The 20,157-nt window shown below is 40.7% G+C and overlaps 1 protein-coding gene across 1 annotated transcript; it reads left to right on the top strand.

Annotated features, from left to right (window-relative positions):
- The first annotated feature begins 859 nt into the window (after positions 1-859).
- On the top strand, positions 860-18,749 carry DEFB123 (defensin beta 123). Its single transcript, XM_065893442.1, has 2 exons — positions 860-917; positions 18,604-18,749. Exons 1-2 carry the CDS (start codon positions 860-862, stop codon positions 18,747-18,749), a joined length of 204 nt encoding a protein of 67 aa, XP_065749514.1.
- Positions 18,750-20,157: the final 1,408 nt, after the last annotated feature.

A 20,157-nucleotide genomic window follows, 5' to 3' on the forward strand; every position in this document is an offset into this window, starting at 1 on the left:
ATATGATTTTATACCCTTGACCTCTGTATCAAATAGGGTCCAATCAGGAAACGGAAGCCACGTAGGCTATTTAATATAGGGAATTGGTTACACTGTTGTCGGAAGGCAGAAACAGCAAAAAGAGGACCCTGAGGAAACAGATATTAGTAACCACAGAATGCAGCTAGCACCCTCAGGCTGCAGGAATGGAGGGAAGAGAACAGATTTTCAAAACCTAAGAGTTCAGAGGAGGGACCCCCCAATAGCTGGTTCTTGGACCTCCGAGGAAGGGGCACAGCCTGGCGCCCAGGAGGCCTGACCCCATGGGTAGCCCTCAGATGACAGGGGGCTGTGGCTGCTAGTACTTCTGAGACGGCACAGCCAGGCTGGTCAGGGGAGCTTCATCTCTTACTACCGTTCCCCTGCCGGTTTTCGCCCCAGTTACATCATACTTCTCATATTCAACACCAACAGAAGCCTTTGTACAGACTTTCCTTTGCCTGAAACACCATTTAGGCTCATCTGCCTGGCGTTTTGGTATTTACTCCTCAAAGCGCGGTTCAGTGTCATCTTCTCGGCGAAGTTTTTCCGCACCTTCCGGACTCCGTGTGCGTGGCGCCCCCTTGTGGTCCCTTGGTTGGAGGTCGGACCTTGTTGCTTGACCTAAATGAAGAAAAGAAAGCGTGCCACTTCAGGGCGTGTGGCTGCACTCTGTGGGGCTCAGGGGGCGCGGGGGCTGTACCCACGGGCGGCTGAGGGCACGTGCGGATGACATCTGTTCCGGTTGGACCAAGGGAACGGGAGCCAGAGAGGCCAGAGCTCTCCCCCGTTAGCACTGCCATCGCATCGGACTTGCAGCTTCACTTGGCCAGTTCCAGGCATGAAGCTCCTTTTGCTGACTCTGGCCGCACTGCTGCTCTTGTCCCAGCTCACTCCAGGTAACCTGGACCTCTTCAGGGGAGGGGGGTTTGTGGAGAGTGTGGAGAGTGAGACCTGGTCAAGGAATCCCACGGGCGGGGTGGGGGGGGGGGGATGAAATAGCATTTACAACCCAGAGTGCTGTGAGCTGTGATAGAGGGGATCTAGGGTCCTGGGGTGCACATGGGAGGGACCAGCCCAGGCTGAGGGCCAAGAGAGTCTTCCCGGAGGGATACTCTTGAGTCCTGAAAAGTGGTTAGAAATTAGAAGGGGAAGGAGAAGAGGTGGAAGTAGGAAGGGTGTCCTGGGCAGAAATCCTCTAATGCAAAAGTCCGGATGTGGGAGACAGCACCGTGCCTTCAGTGAGCTGGCACAGAATGGAGGGGTGGGTTAAGGGTGTGGCAAGGGGTAAGGCTGAGGAAGCACTCAAGGTCCAGGTCTTGATGAGCCTTGAATGCCAGGTGGGGGAACAATGGGAAGGCTGAAGCAGAGGAGGGCCATGGTCAGACTTGCCCATTCCACCAACTCTAGCATACCTACCTGGTCCCTCTTGCTCACCTGGCAGAAATTTCTGCCCAGCCAAGACTTTCAGCTCACCTGTCCACAGGGTCAGAAGGTGTGTATTTCCTCACCTCGGCCCTTGTATCTTGCCTTTGGCAAATGCCTGAAACACCACTCAGCTGGGGATAGACAGGAAAGCCTTAGAACCCAGGTTAGAAGCTGCTCAACCATTTTCTAACTCTGTGACCTCCAGCAAGCAGCTCAGCGGCTCAGAATTGCAATTTCCTCACTTCTCAGTCTGCTGCAACAAAGGCGTGTGTATAGTAATATCAGTTTGGGGGAACAACATTGAACACACTGAAATTTTGGTATGCAAAAACAAGTGTAACTTCTTCATTTTATATAACTCATCTAAATTTTCCCAGGAACTTCCATCTGGCTTATGGGACAGTTTAGGGGGAGGGGTGGTGGAGGGCACTTAGGGACTCTGCCTAAACTGAGCAGTTAAATAAATATTCATCAGTCCTGGTTTAAAACCATTTCAAGTTAATTCAGTCTCTTTTGAATAAATACTCAGTCTTTGAGCATTTCTCCTTCTGCTCCCCTGCTCCTTCCCAGGATAGCCCCTGGGTTCAGGAGAAGGTAACTTGATATGTCATGACTTAATTTATGGGTTCATTCAGTAAACATGATTGAATGGATTTCATGTTCTAGGCACTCTGATAGGTGCAGGAGGTAGCACAGTGAACATATCAGAACAAAACAAGGTAAGCAAAGTCTTCAGCCTCTCGGAGTTTACATTCTACTGAGAGAAACAGAAAAAAAATTTTAAATAACTGAAACATACAAAATGTCAGGTGGTGAGTATAATAAGCAGAATAGGTGAGAAAGGGGATAGCAAATACCAGGGGGATGTGGATTTGCTGTTTTAAAGGGGTGCTCGTGGAATGGGTCACTGTGACCTGAGGGAGAATAAGGGGTGATCCATGTGGATTTGTGGAGAAGAGCATTCAAGCTGGAGGGAACGTGAAGTGCAAAGATCCTGGGGCAGGAGCGTGAGGAGGTAGGGCTCGGCGCTGGACCTTCACTGACTTCTAGGACGATGTCCCTCATTGTGTGTGATCCCGTGACTGATGAAACCTCTTGGTCCTGTCGAGAGCCCCACTGACTCAGCCCTTCATCTCAGCCAAATCTTCCATCTGATCCCTAGGTTTAGGCTGTTCACACACAGCCCCTCCTACTGCCTTCTGCATAGGGATCTACTCCTGACAGATCTCTCAGGCTCGCAGCTCATCACTGGTTTTCCTATCTTCACTAGAGACACGAGGGAACTTGGGGACCTTCTGGGTCTCAGCCACTTCCCTCAGCCATTTCTAAATCCCCCTCCAGGTGGCACCATAATGTGCCGTGCCGATGCTGTTAGCAATTTTCCTGGGCTGTGGTCTGAGGGCAAAAAGTAAATGCCCTCTTCTCTGGCAGTTTCTCCAGACCAATCTGGGTGTTTGTAGCAAGAGATTCTCTTGCCCCTGTCCTTCTCACATTACTTATCTCTACTTCCTAGATGTTCAGGTTGACCAGCAGGCCTTAGTGAGGGAGGGGAGGAAGGCCTCTGTCTCTAGCTTGCTGGTGGGTCCATCATCATCCTGGCTGGCAGAGGCAAGGTGTGGGCTCTTGTGGAGCTCTAAGGCCTCCTCCTGCTGCTGCTGCAGGAAGTGGATTTAAGCACCCCAGTTTCCCCTAGGGAGAGTATTTCCCTCTACTTCCGATTGGGTGTGGTGATGGTAAAGGATGTTAAATGGAAGTTTCTTTGGCCGGACCCTCAAGCCTTTGCCTCCTGTGGCTTATGGTGAGGTGGTATTATCTGAATCCACCAGGCTCAGCTAATAATATATAGCTGAGGAGCTCTTTGAAATTTGGAAATCCCTGACCTTTCTAGATAAATTTCGGTTCTTAAAAGTATTATCTTGTGGGCTTCCCTGGTGGTGCAGTGGTTGAGAGTCCACCTGCCGATGCAGGGGACACAGGTTCGTGCCCCGGTCCGGGAAGATCCCACATGCCGCGGAGCAGCTGGGCCCGTGAGCCATGGCCGCTGAGCCTGCGCGTCCGGAGCCTGTGCTCCGCAACGGGAGAGGCCACAACAGTGAGAGGCCTGCGTACCGCAAAAAAAAAAATTGAGATTTCATTGTTAAATGGTGGGGATTTTTTTTGTAAAATAAAACACAATTATAGATACTGAAAACCACATAAAACAAACATGCAGCTTAATGAACTGTTATCAAGTGCACACCCTTGTAACACCATCCAGGTCAATAAACAGAACATTGACAGTCACCTCAAAAACCCCTCCACCTATGCCCCATCACAACTGTCTCTCTCCCCAAATTAAGTACTATCTTGACTTTTATAGCGGTCAACTATTTGCGCATCTTTATAGTTTCATTGCCAGGGCTGCATCCCTAGAAACCCTATTTTTGCCATGCCCACTTTTAAAATCTAACATTTCTTAAGATTTTTAGTTTTTTAATTTACTGGTTATATCTTCTTCCCTTTCTTGTCTCTATAATTTATCTGTTGGGTCATTTGACCCATAGCTTCCCACAGTACAGATTTTGCTAACCGCATATTCAAAGTGAATTCAACGTGTTCCTCGGACCTCTGTATTTCCTGCAAATTGGTGACTGGATCCAGAGGTTTGATCAGGCTCAAGTTCTAGGCTTTTTGGCAAAACGTTGGGGGATGGTATTTGCCTTTTTCATCAGAAGGCAAATAATATGTTTGTTATCTCTCTTTTGGTGACAAATTAATGCTCAAAGCTGAGATGCATTAATTCTTTGCCTATTGCAAAACGGTGATATTCTATTATGTGATTTTCACTAGTTAGCTGGAATACTAATATAATCAAGACACTCCTCACCATCTACTATTTGGTTACTCAGCAGTACAGTTCATATAAGAAAGACAGAATAAATGCTTGGTGATTTTTCTTTACATATGAATCTGCAAGGTAATGATTTCTTTTCCTATCATTCACCAAATGTGACAAAATAGTTTTTAATATCATCATAAACTCATAGATTTAAATATATTTGATGACTTTTCATTCATTGCAGTCTTTTTTTCATAAGTTATTTATTTTATTTTATTTTATTTATTTTACTTTTGGCTGCTTTGGGTCTTCATTGCTAAACGCGGGCTTTTTCTAGTTGCGGCGAGCGGGGGCCACTGTGTTGTGGTTCGTGGACTTCTCGTTGCAGTGGCTTCTCTTGTTGCGAAGCACGGGCTCTAGGTACGTGGGCTTCAGTAGTTGTGGCATGCAGCCTCAGTAGTTGTGGCGCACGGGCTTATTTGTCTTCCCGGACCAGGGATCGAACCGTGTCCCCTGCATTGGCAGGCAGATTCTTAACCTCTGCACCCCCAAGGAAGTCCCCACTGCAGTCTTTATTCTTATTGAAACTCAGCCAGTGGAAGCCTAAGCCTTATTTTACATAACCCTGTTAGTCTTTGGTAGTTTCCTTGTGATAAAGTCCATCTTATAAACACCACGAGGGACACACCTGCAGTCTGACAAAATTACACATATTAACTTACTGAAGCAAAGGAAGATACACGCCAAAGGAACTGTGGAACATCTCATCAAATGAAGGAACAAATAAGGTTATTATAGGATTAAGGAGAATAGCAGAGTTTTAGATAAAATGTAAATGAAGCAGAGTTTGATAGACTTCAAGGGCCACAGGATGGTGTGTAAAGAGGTTAACATCTATTCTAGGTCCCATTTCCATGGGAAGTACAAAATTAAGAGAGATGTGGAATTTTATATCCCCAAACTCTTTCTCTGACACTCTGTCCCTGGCTCTGAAATCAAGGTTGTTCTGTATAAAAAGACTTGATTCCTCAGGGAAAAATGTAACGTTCCAGCCTTGCCGATATGATTTCAGGTACAAAGATTCTGATAAGTGATTTGAGAAAACAGGATTTCTTAGCACTTCGTCCTTTTATTAATTTACAAAAGCAGTTTCACTGGTACACAACTGGTTATCTGGTGTGACAAGATATTCTGGGCTTATCTTGTACAACTCCTGCACCAGACCTTGAATTGGCCATTTCTTCAAAAAGCCCTAATTTTTTAAGTAGGAAAATGGTATTTAAAAACTGTGATCTAGATGCTAGAGACATTAATGCTACTAAATTAGCCCTTCTTTCTATATCTTTTCAGAGCAGGTGAGAAAATCAACACATTGAATATGTGAAATACCTCATGATTTCATATTGATAATTCCTATTCAAAGTGAGGACTTCAGGATTTGTACTTAAATATTCCATATTTCTTCTGTATGTTCTTTCTTCCGCACCAATATTCTCAGATATACTATGTACTTCTTCGGCATTTTCAAATCATCTTTTATTTGAAGAAGGTTTTCTTGAATTATAGTTTGTAGTATTTTTTCTGACATCTTGCTCTGATTTTCTTTCTCAAGGCCTCACCTTGTCTCTGTTGAATCTCCTCTCCCTATCCTCAGTATTTGTCACCTTCTATCGATTTTTCTCACCTTCTATCGAATTTTTTTCCTTATCATTTCTTTTTCACCAGTTTTATTGAGTTATCATTTACATAAGATTAAATGTCTACATTTTTAAAAATTTTATTTATTTTATTTATTTATTTTTGGCTGCACGTGCGCTTTTCCTAGTTGTAGCGAGCGGGGGCCACTCTGTTGTGGTGTGTGGGCTTCTCATTGTGGTGGCCTCTCTTGTTGGAGCACGGGTTCTATGCACGCAGGCTTCAGTAGTTGTGGCTCGCGGGCTCTAGAGCGCAGGCTTGGTAGTTGTGGCGCACGGACTTAGTAGCTCCGCGTCATGTGGGATCTTCCCGGACCAGGGCTTGACCCCATGTCCCCTGCATTGGCAGGCAGATTCTCAACAGCTGCACCACCAGGGAAGCCCTAAATGTCCACATTTTAAGTATACAACATGAGTTTCAACAAATGTATACATCCATGTAGCCACTACCACAGTTGTAGTATAATACACTTCCGTTACCCCAAAAAGATCCCTCATGCCCCTTTGCAGTCGCCTCCCCAGTCCCCCAGCCACCAGCTATGACTAATCTACATTGTGTCACTTTAGTTTGGCTTCTTAGAATTAAACAACAGGAAGGCTTTTGTGCCTGGATTCTTTAACTTAGCATAATGATTTTGCAATTCATCCGTGTTGTTCATGTATTGATATCTTGTTACCCTGTGTTGCTGACTAGTATTCCATTGTATGAATACATGCCACAATTTGTTTATCAATTACCTAGCTGTTAGATATTTGAGAAGTTTCCAGTTTTTAGCTATTATAAATAGAGCTACTATGAATGGTCCAGTGAAGTTTTCATTTCTCTAGAGTAAATACCTAAGGGGAGAGTTGCTGGGTTGTATGATAAGGCTATGATAAAATTTATAAAAAACTGCAAACTGTTTTCCAAAGTGGCTATACTATTCTGCATTCCCATTCGCAATAAGAGATGTACAGTTGCTTCACATCATTGTCAACACATGGTATTGTCTGTCTTTTAATTTTAGCCATTCTAGTGGGTATGTCGTTTTAACTGTTGTTTTACTGATGGCTAAAATACTTAATGACTAATCATATTAAACACACTTTGATGTGCTTATTTGCCATGCATATGTCTTCTTTGGTGTAGTGCCCATGTTTAATCAGGTTTTTTGTTGAGTTGTGTGTCCTACATATTCTAGATAAACATTTTTTAAAAGATGTATGCTTTGTAAATATTTTCTTCCAGACTGTAAATTACCTTTTGATTTACTTAACAGTGTCTTTTGAAAGGTAAGAACTTTTAGTTTTGAAGAAGTCCAATGTGTTCATTTTTTCTTTTGTGGCTCATGTTTTTGTATCTTATCTAAAAAAAATCTTGCTTGACACAAGGTCAGAAACATTTTCTCCTATGGTTTCTTCCAGGTGTTCTATTGTTTTAGCTCTTACATTTTAGGTCCATGATTCATTTTGTGTACAGTGTGGGGTAAGGGTTGAGTTTCACTCATTTACATATGGATGTGCGGCATCATTTAATGAAAAGAATTTCCTTTTCCCCCTTTGAATTACCTTGGCACCTTTGTTTTTTTGTTTGTTTGTTTGTTTGTTTGTTTGCGGTACGCGGGCCTCTCACTGTTGTGGCCTCTCCTGTTGTGGAGCACAGGCTCCGGATGCGCAGGCTCAGCGTCCATGGCTCATGGGCCCAGCCACTCCGCATCATGTGGGATCTTCCCGGACCGGGGCACGAACCCGTGTCCCCTGCATCGGCAGGCGGACTCTCAACCCCTGCGCCACCAGGAAAGCCCACCTTGGCACCTTTGTATTGAAAATCAGTTGACCATATAGGTTGGGATTTGTTTATGGACTCTCTCTGCCATTCCACTGACCTACATGTCTATTCTTATGCCAATACCACATTGTCTTGGTTACTATGACTTTGCAGTAAACCTTAAAATCAGGTACTGTGAGTCTTCCAACTTCATTCTTTTTCAGATTGTTTTATCTGTTTTAGGTCAATTGCATTTTCATATAAATTTTAGAATCAGCTTTTCAATTCTACAAAATAGCCTGCTGGAAATATTCTTGGGACTGCATTGATCAATTTAAGGAGAATTGAGATCTTATCAAAATTAAGTCTTTGAATCCATGAACATGGTATCTCTCTCCATTTCTTTATGTCTTCCTTTCTTTCTCTGAAATGTTTTGTGGTTTTTATATTTTGTATATTGTAGTAGGCTGAATAATGACTCCCCAGAGATGTCCAAGTCCTAATCCCCAAAACCCATGAATATGTTACCTTACATGGTAAAAGAGATTTTGCATGTGTCTTGAGATGGGGAGATTATCTTGGGTTTTCTGGGTGGACTCAATGTAATCACAAGGGACCTAATAAGAGGGCAGCAGGAGATCAGATTGTGGAGGAGAAGATAAGAAAATGGTTGTAGTAATGTAAGGAAGTGGTTATAAGCAAAGAATTACAGGTAGTTGTCAGAAAGTGAAAAGGGGAAGAAAATAGCTTCTGCCCTAAGAGTCTCCAGAAGGAACCAGCCCTGCTGGCACCTTGACTTTAGCCCAGTAAAACAATAAATTTGTGTTGTTTTAAGGCACTAAGTTTGTGGTAATTTTGCTACAGCAGCAATACGATATGAAACTAATACACATATATTTTGTTAAATTCATCACTGTTATGTATTTTTAAGCTGTTGTAAATGATATTTTTAAAGGTTCAGTTGTTTGTTGCTAGTGTATTGAAATACAGTCTTCTTTATTGAAGTAGAGTTGATTTACAATGTTGTGCCAATCTCTGCTCTACAGGAAAGTGACTCAGTTATACACATACAGACATTCTCTTTTTTATATTCTTTCCCATTATTGTTGATCACAGGATATTGAATATAGTTCCCAGTGCTATACAGTAGGACCTTGTTGTTTATCCATACTGTATATAATAGTTTGCATCTACTAATCCCACACTCCTAGTCCATCCCTCCCCCACCACCCCCTCCCTTGACAACCACAAGTCTGTTCTCTATGTCTGTGAGTCTGTTTCTGTTTTGTAGATTGGTTCATTTGTGCCATATTTTAGATTCCACATATAAGTGATATCATATGGTATTTGTCGTTCTCTTTCTGACTTACTTCACTTAGTATGATAATCTCTAGTTGTATCCATGTTGATGCAAATGGCGTTAGTTCATTCTTTTTTATGGCTGAGTAGTATTCCACTGTATATATGTAGCACATTTTCTTTATCCACTCATCTGTTGATGGACATTTAGGTTGTTTCCATGTTTTGGCTATTGTGAATAGTGCTGCTATGAACACAGGGGTGCATGTATCTTTTTGAATTATAGTTTTGTCTGGGTATATGCCCAATAAAAAAAATGGGCATAAGACCTTAACAGACAATTCTCCAAAAAAGACATACAGATGGCCAGTAGGGACATGAAAAGATGCTCAACATCACTAATTATTAGAGAAATGCAAATCAAAACTCTAAAGAGGTACCACCTCAAACTGGTCAGAATTACCATCATTAAAAAGTCTAGAAATAATAAATGCTAGAGAGGGTGTGGAGAAAAGAGAACACTCCTACACTGTTGGTGGGAATGTAAATTGATACAGCCACTATGGAGAACAGTATGGACATTCCTTAAAAAACTAAAAACGAACTACCATACAACCCAGCAATCCCACTACTTGGCATATACCCTGAGAAAACCATAATTCAAAAAGAGTCATGTACCAAAGTGTTCATTGCAGCTCTATTTACAATAACCAGAACATGGAATCAACCTAAGTGTCCATCGACAGATGAGTGGATAAGGAAGATGTGGCACATATATGCAATGGAATATTACTCAGCCATAAAAAGAAACAAAATTGAGATATTTGTAGTGAGGTGGATGGACTTAGAGTCTGTCGTACAGAGTGAAGTAAGTCAGAAAGAGAAAAACCAATACTGTATGCTAACACATATATATGGAATTTAAGGGAAAAAAATGTCATGAAGAACCTAGGGGTAAGACAGGAATAAAGACACAGACCTACTAGAGAATGGACTTGAGGATATGGGGAGGGGGAAGGGTAAGCTGTGACAAAGTGAGAGAGTGGCATGGACATATATACACTACCAAACATAAAATAGATAGCTAATGGGAAGCAGTCGCACAGCACAGGGAGATAAGCTTGGTGGTTTGTGACCACCTAGAGGGGTGGGATAGGGAGGGTGGGAGGGAGGGAGACACAAGAGGGAAGAGATATGGGAACATATGTATATGTATAACTGATTCACTTTGTTATAAAGCAGAAACTAACACACCATTGTAAAGCAATTATACTCCAATAAAGATGTAAAAAAAAAAAAACTACAATGAGGTATCACTTGCTCTTATTTTTCTCACTTCTTAAGATATAAGTATTGATCATTGATTTAAGACCATTCTATCTAAAATACACTTTTTAAGTATAAATCTCCCTCTAATTACTACTTTATCTTGGTTCCACAAATATTTTTATGTATTGTAATTTTAGTCAATTCAAACTTCTCGAATTTCTCTTCTGATTTCTCTTTTACCCATTAGTTATTTACCAGTACATTGTTCAATTTTCTAGTATTTAAGGATTTTCCAGGTGCATATCTATTATTGATTTTTAGTTTAACTCTATTGTGGACAGACATCACCTTTGTAAGACTTCAATCCTTCCATTTTTATTGAGACCCTGTATTACCCAGAATACATGGTATATCTTGGTATATCTTGAGATATACCACCAATGGTATATCTTGGTGAATATTCTGTGAGCACTTGGAGTGTTCTGTAAATATTAAGTCAAGTTAGTTGATAAACTCATTAGTTCAAGTATTCTATATCTTCTATTAACTTGTTCTATCAATTGTTGAGAAAGGAATGTTGAAATCTGAAATTATAATTGTGAATTTGTCTATTTCTCCTTTCAGTTCTTTCAGCTTTTTGTTTCATGTATTTTCAAGCTCTGTTTTTGGTGTATTTGATTTAGGATTAATATGTCTTTTTGATAAATTGAGACTGTCATCATGAAATGACCTGTTTATACTTAGTGATTTAGCTGGTTCTGAAATCTACTTTTTAAATATTAGCATAGCTAATATGTTAATAATACTCCAGCTTTCCTTTGATTAGTGATTTCATGGTATTTTTTTTATCCTTCTACTTTTAATATAGCTATGTCTCTACATTTAGAATGAATTTCTTATAGACAGCATGTGATTAGGTCTTGCTTTTTCATCCAATCTGACAATTTCTGTCTTTTAATTGAGATGTGCAGATCATTTATGCTTAATATAATTATCAATATGGTTGCATTTAACCTACCGTCTATTTGTTTTCTATCTGCCTATCCTTTCTTTGTTCACTTTATCTTCTTTGCTTCCCCTCTTTCAGATTACTTGACTCTTTTTATGATTCCAATCTGTATCCAGGATTGCCTTAACAGTTATACCTCTTTTTTTTTAATGGTTGCTCTAAGTTTTATATCTTCATGTTTGGATGGTTGCCGAATTGGTGTTTTTGTAGGAGGAGAGTAGTAATGTTGCTGACATTACTCCTCAAATCTTCTTAGTTTTTAAAAATCTGAAAAAGTCTATTTCTCCATTTGGGGAGGATTTTTGCTGTGTAAAGAATTCTGGATTGTCTTTTTTCCTTTTGTTGTTTTAAAGATATCTTTCTACTGTCTTCTTGTGTATGGTTTCTGATAAGAAGTCTTCTATTATTGTTACCGTTTTTCCCACGTACCTAATGTGTCTTTTCCTCTAGCTGGTTTTAAGATTTTTAATGTGATTTTCAAAAATTTGATTACGTTATGGCTTTGCATAGCTTTCTTTTTTTTTTTTTTTTTTTTTTTTATGCGGTACGTGGGCCTCCCACTGCTGTGGCCTCTCCCGACGCGGAGTACAGGCTCCGGACACGCAGGCTCAGCAGCCATGACTCACGGGCCCAGCCGCTCCACGGCATGTGGGATCTTCCCGGACCAGGGCATGAACCCGTGTCCCCTGCATCGGCAGGCGGATTCCCAACCACTGCGCCACCAGGGAAGCCCACATAGCTTTCTTTAGATTTTATTCTGCTTGGGGTTCACTGAGGTTCTGGAGTCTATGGGTTTATAATTTTCATCAAACTTGAAACTTTTCAACCAGTATTTCTTTAAAAACTGTTTCTGCCTCAGAATGGAGAAAATATTTGCAAACGAATCAACAGACAAAGGATTAATCTCCAAAATATATAAACAGCTCATGCAGCTCACTATTAAAAAAACAAACAACCCAATCCAAAAATGGGCAGAAAACCTAAATAGACATTTCTCCAAAGAAGACACACAGATGGCCAAGAAGCACATGAAAAGCTGCTCAACATCACTAATTAGTAGAGAAATGCAAATCAAAACTACAATAAGGTACCACCTCACACCAGTTAGAACGGGCGTCATCAGAAAATCTACAAACAACAAGTGCTGGAGAGGGTGTGGAGAAAAGGGAACCCTCTTGCACTGTTGGTGGGAATGTAAATTGATACAGCCACTATGGAGAGCAGTATGGAGGTTCCTTAAAAAACTAAAAATAGAATTACCATATGACCCAGCAATCCCACTACTGGGCATATACCCAGAGAAAACCATAATTCAAAAAGACACATGCAGGGCTTCCCTGATGGCACAGTGGTTGGGAGGCCGCCTGCCAATGCAAGGGACACGGATTCGTGCCCCGGTCTGGGAAGATCCCACATGCCACAGAGTGGCTGGGCCTATGAGCCATGGCCACTGAGCCTGCGCTTCCAGAGCCTGTGCTCCGCAATGGAAGAGGCCACAACAGTGAGAGGCCTACGTACCACACACACACAAAAAAAACCCAAAAAGACACATACACCCCAATGTTCATTGCAGCACTATTTACAGTAGCCAGGACATGGAAGCAACCTAAATGCCATCGACTGGATAAAGAAGATGTGGTACATATATACAATGGAATATTACTCAGCCATAAAAAGGAATGAAATTGGGTCATTTGTAGAGACGTGGATGGATCTAGAGACTGTCATACAGAGTGAAGTAAGTCAGAAAGAGAAAAACAAATATTGTATATTAACTCACATATGTGGAACCTAGAAAAATGGTACAGATGAACTGGTTTGCAGGGCAGAAATTGAGACACAGATATAGAGAACAAACATATGGACACCAAGCAGGGAAAGCGGCAGAGGGCTGGGGGTGGTGGTGTGATGAATTGGGCAATTGGGATTGACATGTATACACTGATGTGTATAAAATTGATGACTAATAAGAACCTGCTGTATAAAAAGATAAATAAAATAAAATTCAAAAATTTAGAAAAAAAAAGAAAAGTTTCTGTCCCTCCCCTTTCCTCGCCTTTTGGTAATCTGATTGTATGTAAATTATACTGCTTATTATTGTCCCATGGGTCACTGATGTCCTGTTTTGGGTTTTTTTTCCTCAATATTTTTTCTCTCTACTTCCTTTTGGATAGTTTCTGTTGCTATGTCTTCAAGTTCATTTATCTTTACTTCTGCAGTGTCTACTCTATTGTTAACATCACTAAGTATGTTTTTCATTTAATATTTAATGTTTCATCTCAAGTTTTTAAAATCATTTAGGGGTTTATTTCAGTTTTGTTTGTCTGATTTTTACTACTTATAGGTACCATTTGAACAAATTTACCATTGGATAAACTAGAAATTTTTTCTTCTTTTTTTTCCAATATTTTTTATTGAAGTATAGTTGATTTGCAATGCTTCAGGTGTACAGCAAAGTATTCAGTTTTATATATATAACTATATATGTAACTTTTCAGATTATTTCCGTTATAGGTTATTACAAGATATTGAATGTAATTCCCTGTGCTATACAGTAGGTTCTTGTTGTTTATCTAGTTTACATACAGTAGTATATATCTGCCAAATATTTTCATGTGAATTTTTTACATCTTTATTTCTCTCCTCATAATGTTCATGTTTTCCTCAATCTTCTTGAGCTTATGGAGTGTATTTATAATAGTCGTTTCATCATTCTTGTCTGCTAGTTCCATAATCTTTGTCATTTCTGGGTCTGTTGATTGATTTTATCCTGGTTGTCGTTCATACTTTCCTGCTTTTTTTTTTTTTAATGCCTGGAAAATTATTTGGATTCTTTGCACTGTGGATTTTATACTTTTGGTTACTGGAATTTTTTTTTTCCTTTAAAGAGTATTGGTTTTTGTTCTGGTATGCAGTAAGTTAGTTGGAATCAGATGAATCCTTTCAAGATTGACATTTAATCTTTTTAGGATGGGTATGGGACATCCCTTAATCTAGGGCTAATTTAGCCCCACCATGCTGCAGATTTTACAAGGTCTTTCCACTCAGGCAGGTGGGGACACAAGATATTCCCAGCCCTGTGTGATCGCTGGGAATTGTTTTGCCTACTTGTTTTTGGTGGTTCTTTCCTAGGCCTTTGGTAGTTTCCTCTTACACTTGCACAGATAATACCTAAAGACTAGAGGAGTGCTCTGCAGAGCTCTGTAGTACGCCCCCTTTGTGTGTGTGTCTCTCTCTGTCTGTGTATAGCCCCCTCTTCTTTGATTCTGTGACCCACAGATTCTAGCTGACTTGACCTCCTTGACCTCCTTGAACCTCAATTTCTATATCCTCCATTCAGTAAGATCACCAGGCCTTGTTTGAATTCCTCTTCCTGCACTACAGCCCAGAAACTGCTTCTAGTCCGTAAACTGGTGCAACCAGAGGGCTCATCTTGTTTGTTTCCCTTCTCTCCGGGATCATGTTTGAAAATCATTGTTTCCTATACATTTTGTCCAATTATCTTGTTGTTTAAAGCAGGAAAATCAATATGGCTCCTGTCACTCCATCTCAACCTGAAGAAGAAATCCCATTTCTTTTTTAAAATTTTTACATTTTTTCTCTTTTTTCTCTTCTATTTCTCTTAAAATATTATCCGTTGAGATTATTTGCTTTTGTATCCCTTTCAAGTTAGACTTTTTTCTGAAAAGAATTTTCTTTAATTCCTAATTATATCTGTCACTGCACTTCTGAAATCTTTAATGCTAGTGGATTTTATAATATCTTATTTACTACATACAGCTCTCTAAAATAGGTGCTATTATGTCTTTAGTTTTCAAAAGAGAAAAATGAAGCTCTGTGAAGGGAAGTAACTTGCTCAATATCTCCCAGTTTACATGTGGTGGAGCCAGCTTTCAAATCCAGACTTTGGGGGTTTCAATAGGTGGGACAGTTCCTGGAGCAATCCCCACTATCAAATTAAAAGCTCCATACCAATATTGTCTTAGAATAGCTTTTAAGTTTTAAAGAAACTTAAAGACTGTGATGGGTCAAATTTTTTACCAAGCTTCATTTCAGGCAGTTGAGAAATACCCCATAGCCATCTTAGTGTCTCCATAATCCATCTGACTGAAGTAAAACCCCAGATTTCTCTCCGTTTATTTTTTCAGGATCTGGTGCTTGTGATGACAGTTTGCTCAAGGTTCCAGAGAAGTTGTAAAAGATAATTTTTTTAAGTAAACTAATGATTCTCATACAGATATAAAAATGAACCACATGTTAAAGATTTTATTTAACTCATAATGAGAGAACAAGGCAGATTTTGTAACTGGTTTAAAGCATAAAGGTACACACACACTACTATATATAATAGATAACCAACAAGGACCTACTGTATAGCACAGGGAACTCTAGTCAGTATTCTATGATAACCTATATGAGAAAAGAATCTGAAAAAGAATGAATATATGTATAGGTATAACTGAATCACTTTACTGTACACCTGAAACTAACACAACATTATAACTCAACTATACTCTAATAAAATATTTTTTAGAAAAATTTTAAAAAGCATAAAGGTATTAGTGGAGTAAGGGATTCTCGAAATGAATTTACAAGACAGAAACTGATTCTTTTTTCCCCCATGGGGCAGGGGAAGGGAGGGAGTCAATTGAACCCCTCTGGAACAGAATTTACTTGAATATGTAGGAAATAATTATTTTTGCATTACAATCATCAATCAAGAGCTCATAGAGATGTAAAACTCCCACATAATCAGAATCAGATAACTCTCAGGTCTGTAATCTGTCTAGACCAGGGACTTCTGACACGATTGGCAATGATTGACATTTTGGCACTGTTGGCATTTGGGGCTAGACAGTTCTTTATTGTGGCTGTCCTGTGCATTGCAAGATATTTAGCAGAACCTTCGGCCTCATTAATCGTCAGTAGCACCCCACACCAGTTGTGACAACTAAAAACGTCTCCAAACATTTCATTGACAAACATCCCCTGGTGAGCAAAATTTCCCTATTTGAGCCAAGTTTTCCTCTAAAGCACGAATTTTCCCTAGTCTCCCCCATACTGGTCAAAAAAATAATCTCAAAGAAAACTTATTCCTAATCACAAAATAAACTTGATCTAAACCTACAACAGAAAGAAGGAAATAATAAACAAAAAAATGAATGAAATAAAGAATAGTCACGGCACCAAACTGCCTAAAGAAAGTAGTTTCACTGACACAGATAGAGGTTACAGACTTTATTCAGCTGATGGACATCAGGGAACAGCTGAAGACCCAAGTCAGGGCAGCTTAGAGTTTTGATAGAATAAAGAGAAGAGAGGGGTGCATGTTCTTGTTTGGGTCAAGTAGCAGATTTCATCTTTAACTGCTGCAAAACTTGTGTTTGGAATAATGAGAAACTCTTCCAGATTTTTGTGCCTCTTGCTTGAGGCCATTGGTGCAATCCCATCCCCAAAACTGTCAGAGCAGTTCTTTTGAGAGCTGTTTTTGCAAGTCTTGAGTTTGTCAGTTAGTCAAGATTCTGGGGCAGGAAAGGTATCAAAAACAATATGGGGGCTTCCCTGGTGGCGCAGTGGTTGAGAGTCCGCCTGCCGATGCAGGGGACACGGGTTCCTGCCCCGGTCCGGGAAGATCCCACATGCCGTGGAGCGGCTGGGCCCGTGAGCCATGGCCGCTGAGGCTGCACGTCCGGAGCCTGTGCTCCGTAACAGGAGAGGCCACAACAGTGAGAGGCCCGCTTACCGCAAAAAAAAAAGAAAAAAAAATATGGATGGTTGTTGCCAGGGGCTAGGAGGAGAGGAGAATGGGGAGTTATTGTTTAATGGGAATAGAATTTCAGTTTTACAATATGAAAAGCATTATGGGAATGGATGGTGGTGATGGTTACACAACAATATGAACATATTTAATACCACGGAGCTGTGCACTTTAAGATAGTTAACATAAATTTTATGTCATGTGTATTTCACCACCATTTGAAAAAATGTAAGCACAGCCACCTTCTTGATGATAGGCCTTGGCAAAGACAAAACAAAACAAAAATAAGGATATGAAGAAATTAATGGAATTTTAGCCATATATATATATATGTATAGTGTGTGTGTGTATATATATATATACATACACGATGAAATACTACTAAGCCATAAAAAAGAATGAAATAATTCCATCTGCAGCAACCATGGATGGACCTGGAGATGATCATACTAAGTGAAGCCATATAGGGAAAGACAAATATCATATAATATCACTTATACGTGGAATCTAAAATATGATACAAATGAACTTATTTACAAAAACAGAAACAGACTCACAGACTTCCAAAACAAACTTATGGTTACCAAAGGGGAAAGGGGAGTGGGGAGAGAGATAAATTAGGAGGTTGGGAATAACATATATGCTCTACTATATATAAAATAGATAACCAACAAGGACCTACAGTATAGCACAGGGAACTATACTCAATATATATATATATATATATATTTTTTTTTTTTTTTTGCGTTACGCGGGCCTCTCACTGTTGTGGCCTCTCCCGTTGTGGAGCACAGGCTCCGGCAGCGCAGGCTCCGGACGCGCAGGCTCAGCGGCCATGGCTCACGGGCCCAGCCGCTCCGCAGCACATGGGATCTTCCTGGACCGGGGCAGGAACCCGCGTCCCCTGCATCGGCAGGCGGACTCTCAACCACTGCGCCACCAGGGAAGCCCTATACTCAATATTTTGTAATAACCTATAAGGGAAAAGAATCTGAAAAGTATATCTAGCACTGTGCTGTACACCTGAAACTAACACAATATTGTAAATCAAATCTACTTCAATTTTTTTTATTTAAAAAAACAGTACAGATGAATGCTGAAAATATTATGCTAAGTAAAAAGAAGCCAGGCCCAAAATGCTGCACATTATATGATTCCATTGGCATAAAATATCTAGATTAGGCAAGTCTATAGCGAGGAGGGCATATTGGTGGTTGCTCAGGGATGAGGAGAGGAGAAATGAAAATGCTTAATGTTTCTGTTTGAGATGATTAAAAAGTTCTGGAACTAGACGGTGATGATGGTTGCACAACATTGTGAGTGTAATTAATGCCTCTGGACTGTACGCTTTAAAATACTTAAACTGATAAACTGTATATTATTTGTATTTTACCACAACTTTTCGAAAGGGAGAAGAAGGGAACAAAAGAGAGGACCAGGGCCAGAGTCAAAGGAAACTGAGCACCCTCTATCACGTCTGTTTTAATCCTTTTACAGACATTTCAAATCCAGAATCTACCTCTTCTTAGGACCGACACTGTCTCTGTTCTTCTTTCTTTTCAGGTAGCACCCGAAAATGCTGGAATCTTCATGGCAAATGCCGCCAGAAATGTTTCAGGAACGAAAGGGTCTATGTTTACTGCACAAATAATAAGATGTGCTGTGTGAAGCCCAAGTACCAGCCAAAACACCTTCCATGGAAAGTTTAAGTTCCTTGAAACCTAAAGTCATCAAAAGGCAGGTGAAGCTACGCTGAGTCTGACCACAGTGGATCCTCAATCTCTGTCAATAAACACTTCTGGCTGACCCCTATGTTTGCCTGTTAGTCTATCCAGCGGTTCTCAGGAAGTCCTCTTATAGATGGTCCATTAAGTCAAAACTATTTTCATTATAATAATAAGACATTATTTGCCATTTTATCTCACTTTCTCACAAGTGTGAAATTTTCTGGAATCTACATGACACACAATAATATCATCATTCTGGCAGCTAATGAAAGGTGTGCTTATGGATCCTCACGTTTTTAGAATTTTTTAAGATAGAACCTTAAGGTATAAATGTGTTCATTTTCAGAGATTAACTCAGGTTGTTCTCAGTAATTCTATGGTACTCTTATCAGCTATCTTTAGCTATATTATTAATCTCTGGAACCTCGTTATCATCCAATAAATCACTGCTCTGAAATCCCAAAATTTTCCTTTTACCTATGTGGAAACAACAAAAACTAAAAACATTTTGTTGTCTGCGGGATCTGGGAGTCCCAGGGCTGGGGTCCTAGGGTTAGTGCCCACCCACTGGTGAGTGGAGCAGGATCCCAGGGTCTCTGGCTGCAGGGCTCTTGGGATCCTAGGGTTAGTGCTAGTGCACTGGTGTGCAGGGTTGGGTCCATGGACAGAGCCATGTCCCAAGGCAGCTGTGGGCTCAGGGAGCCTTAGGGCACTTAGACCTGCTGGGGTGGGGCTGTGTCCCTGCCCAGCTAGTTGCGTGACCTGAGGTGTCCCAGTACTAGTACCAAAAGGCTAGTGGGTGGAGCCAGGTCTCCAAGAACTAATGAGCTAGAAGGAGGATTCCAAAATGACACTCGCCAGCATGTGTCCACATGCTAGGATTAACTCACAAAAATGGCTGCCACCAGTGTCTGTGTCCCAGGGTGAGCTCCAGGAGGCTCTCTCAGATCAGCAGGTGGGTCTGACCCAGGCTCCTTTCAAATTACTGCTTCTGCCACAGGTCCCAGAGTGTGTGAGATTTTGTGTGTACACTTTAAGACTGGAGTCTCTATTTCCCACAGTGCTCTGGCTGTCCCCAAAGTAAATCCCACTGGCCTTTAAAGCCAAACTTTCTGGGGGCTCATGTTCCTGATGAAGGACTGCTGGGCTGGGGAACCTGATGTGAGACTCAGATCCCTTGCTCCTTGGGGAGAACCTTGCAGTGGTAATTACCCTCCTATTGGTGGATCGCCCACCCCAGGGGCTATGGGTCTTGACTCTACCATGACTCCACCCCTCCTACCCATCTCATTGTGTTTCCTTCTTTATATCTTTAGTTGTAGAAGCAACAGACAACCTTTAAATAACCATTATAAATATTTCAAGGAAATTAGAGGAGAAGATTGACTGA

The sequence above is a fragment of the Phocoena phocoena genome, chromosome 15 (assembly GCF_963924675.1).
Source record: "Phocoena phocoena chromosome 15, mPhoPho1.1, whole genome shotgun sequence".
Taxonomy (NCBI): domain Eukaryota; kingdom Metazoa; phylum Chordata; class Mammalia; order Artiodactyla; family Phocoenidae; genus Phocoena; species Phocoena phocoena.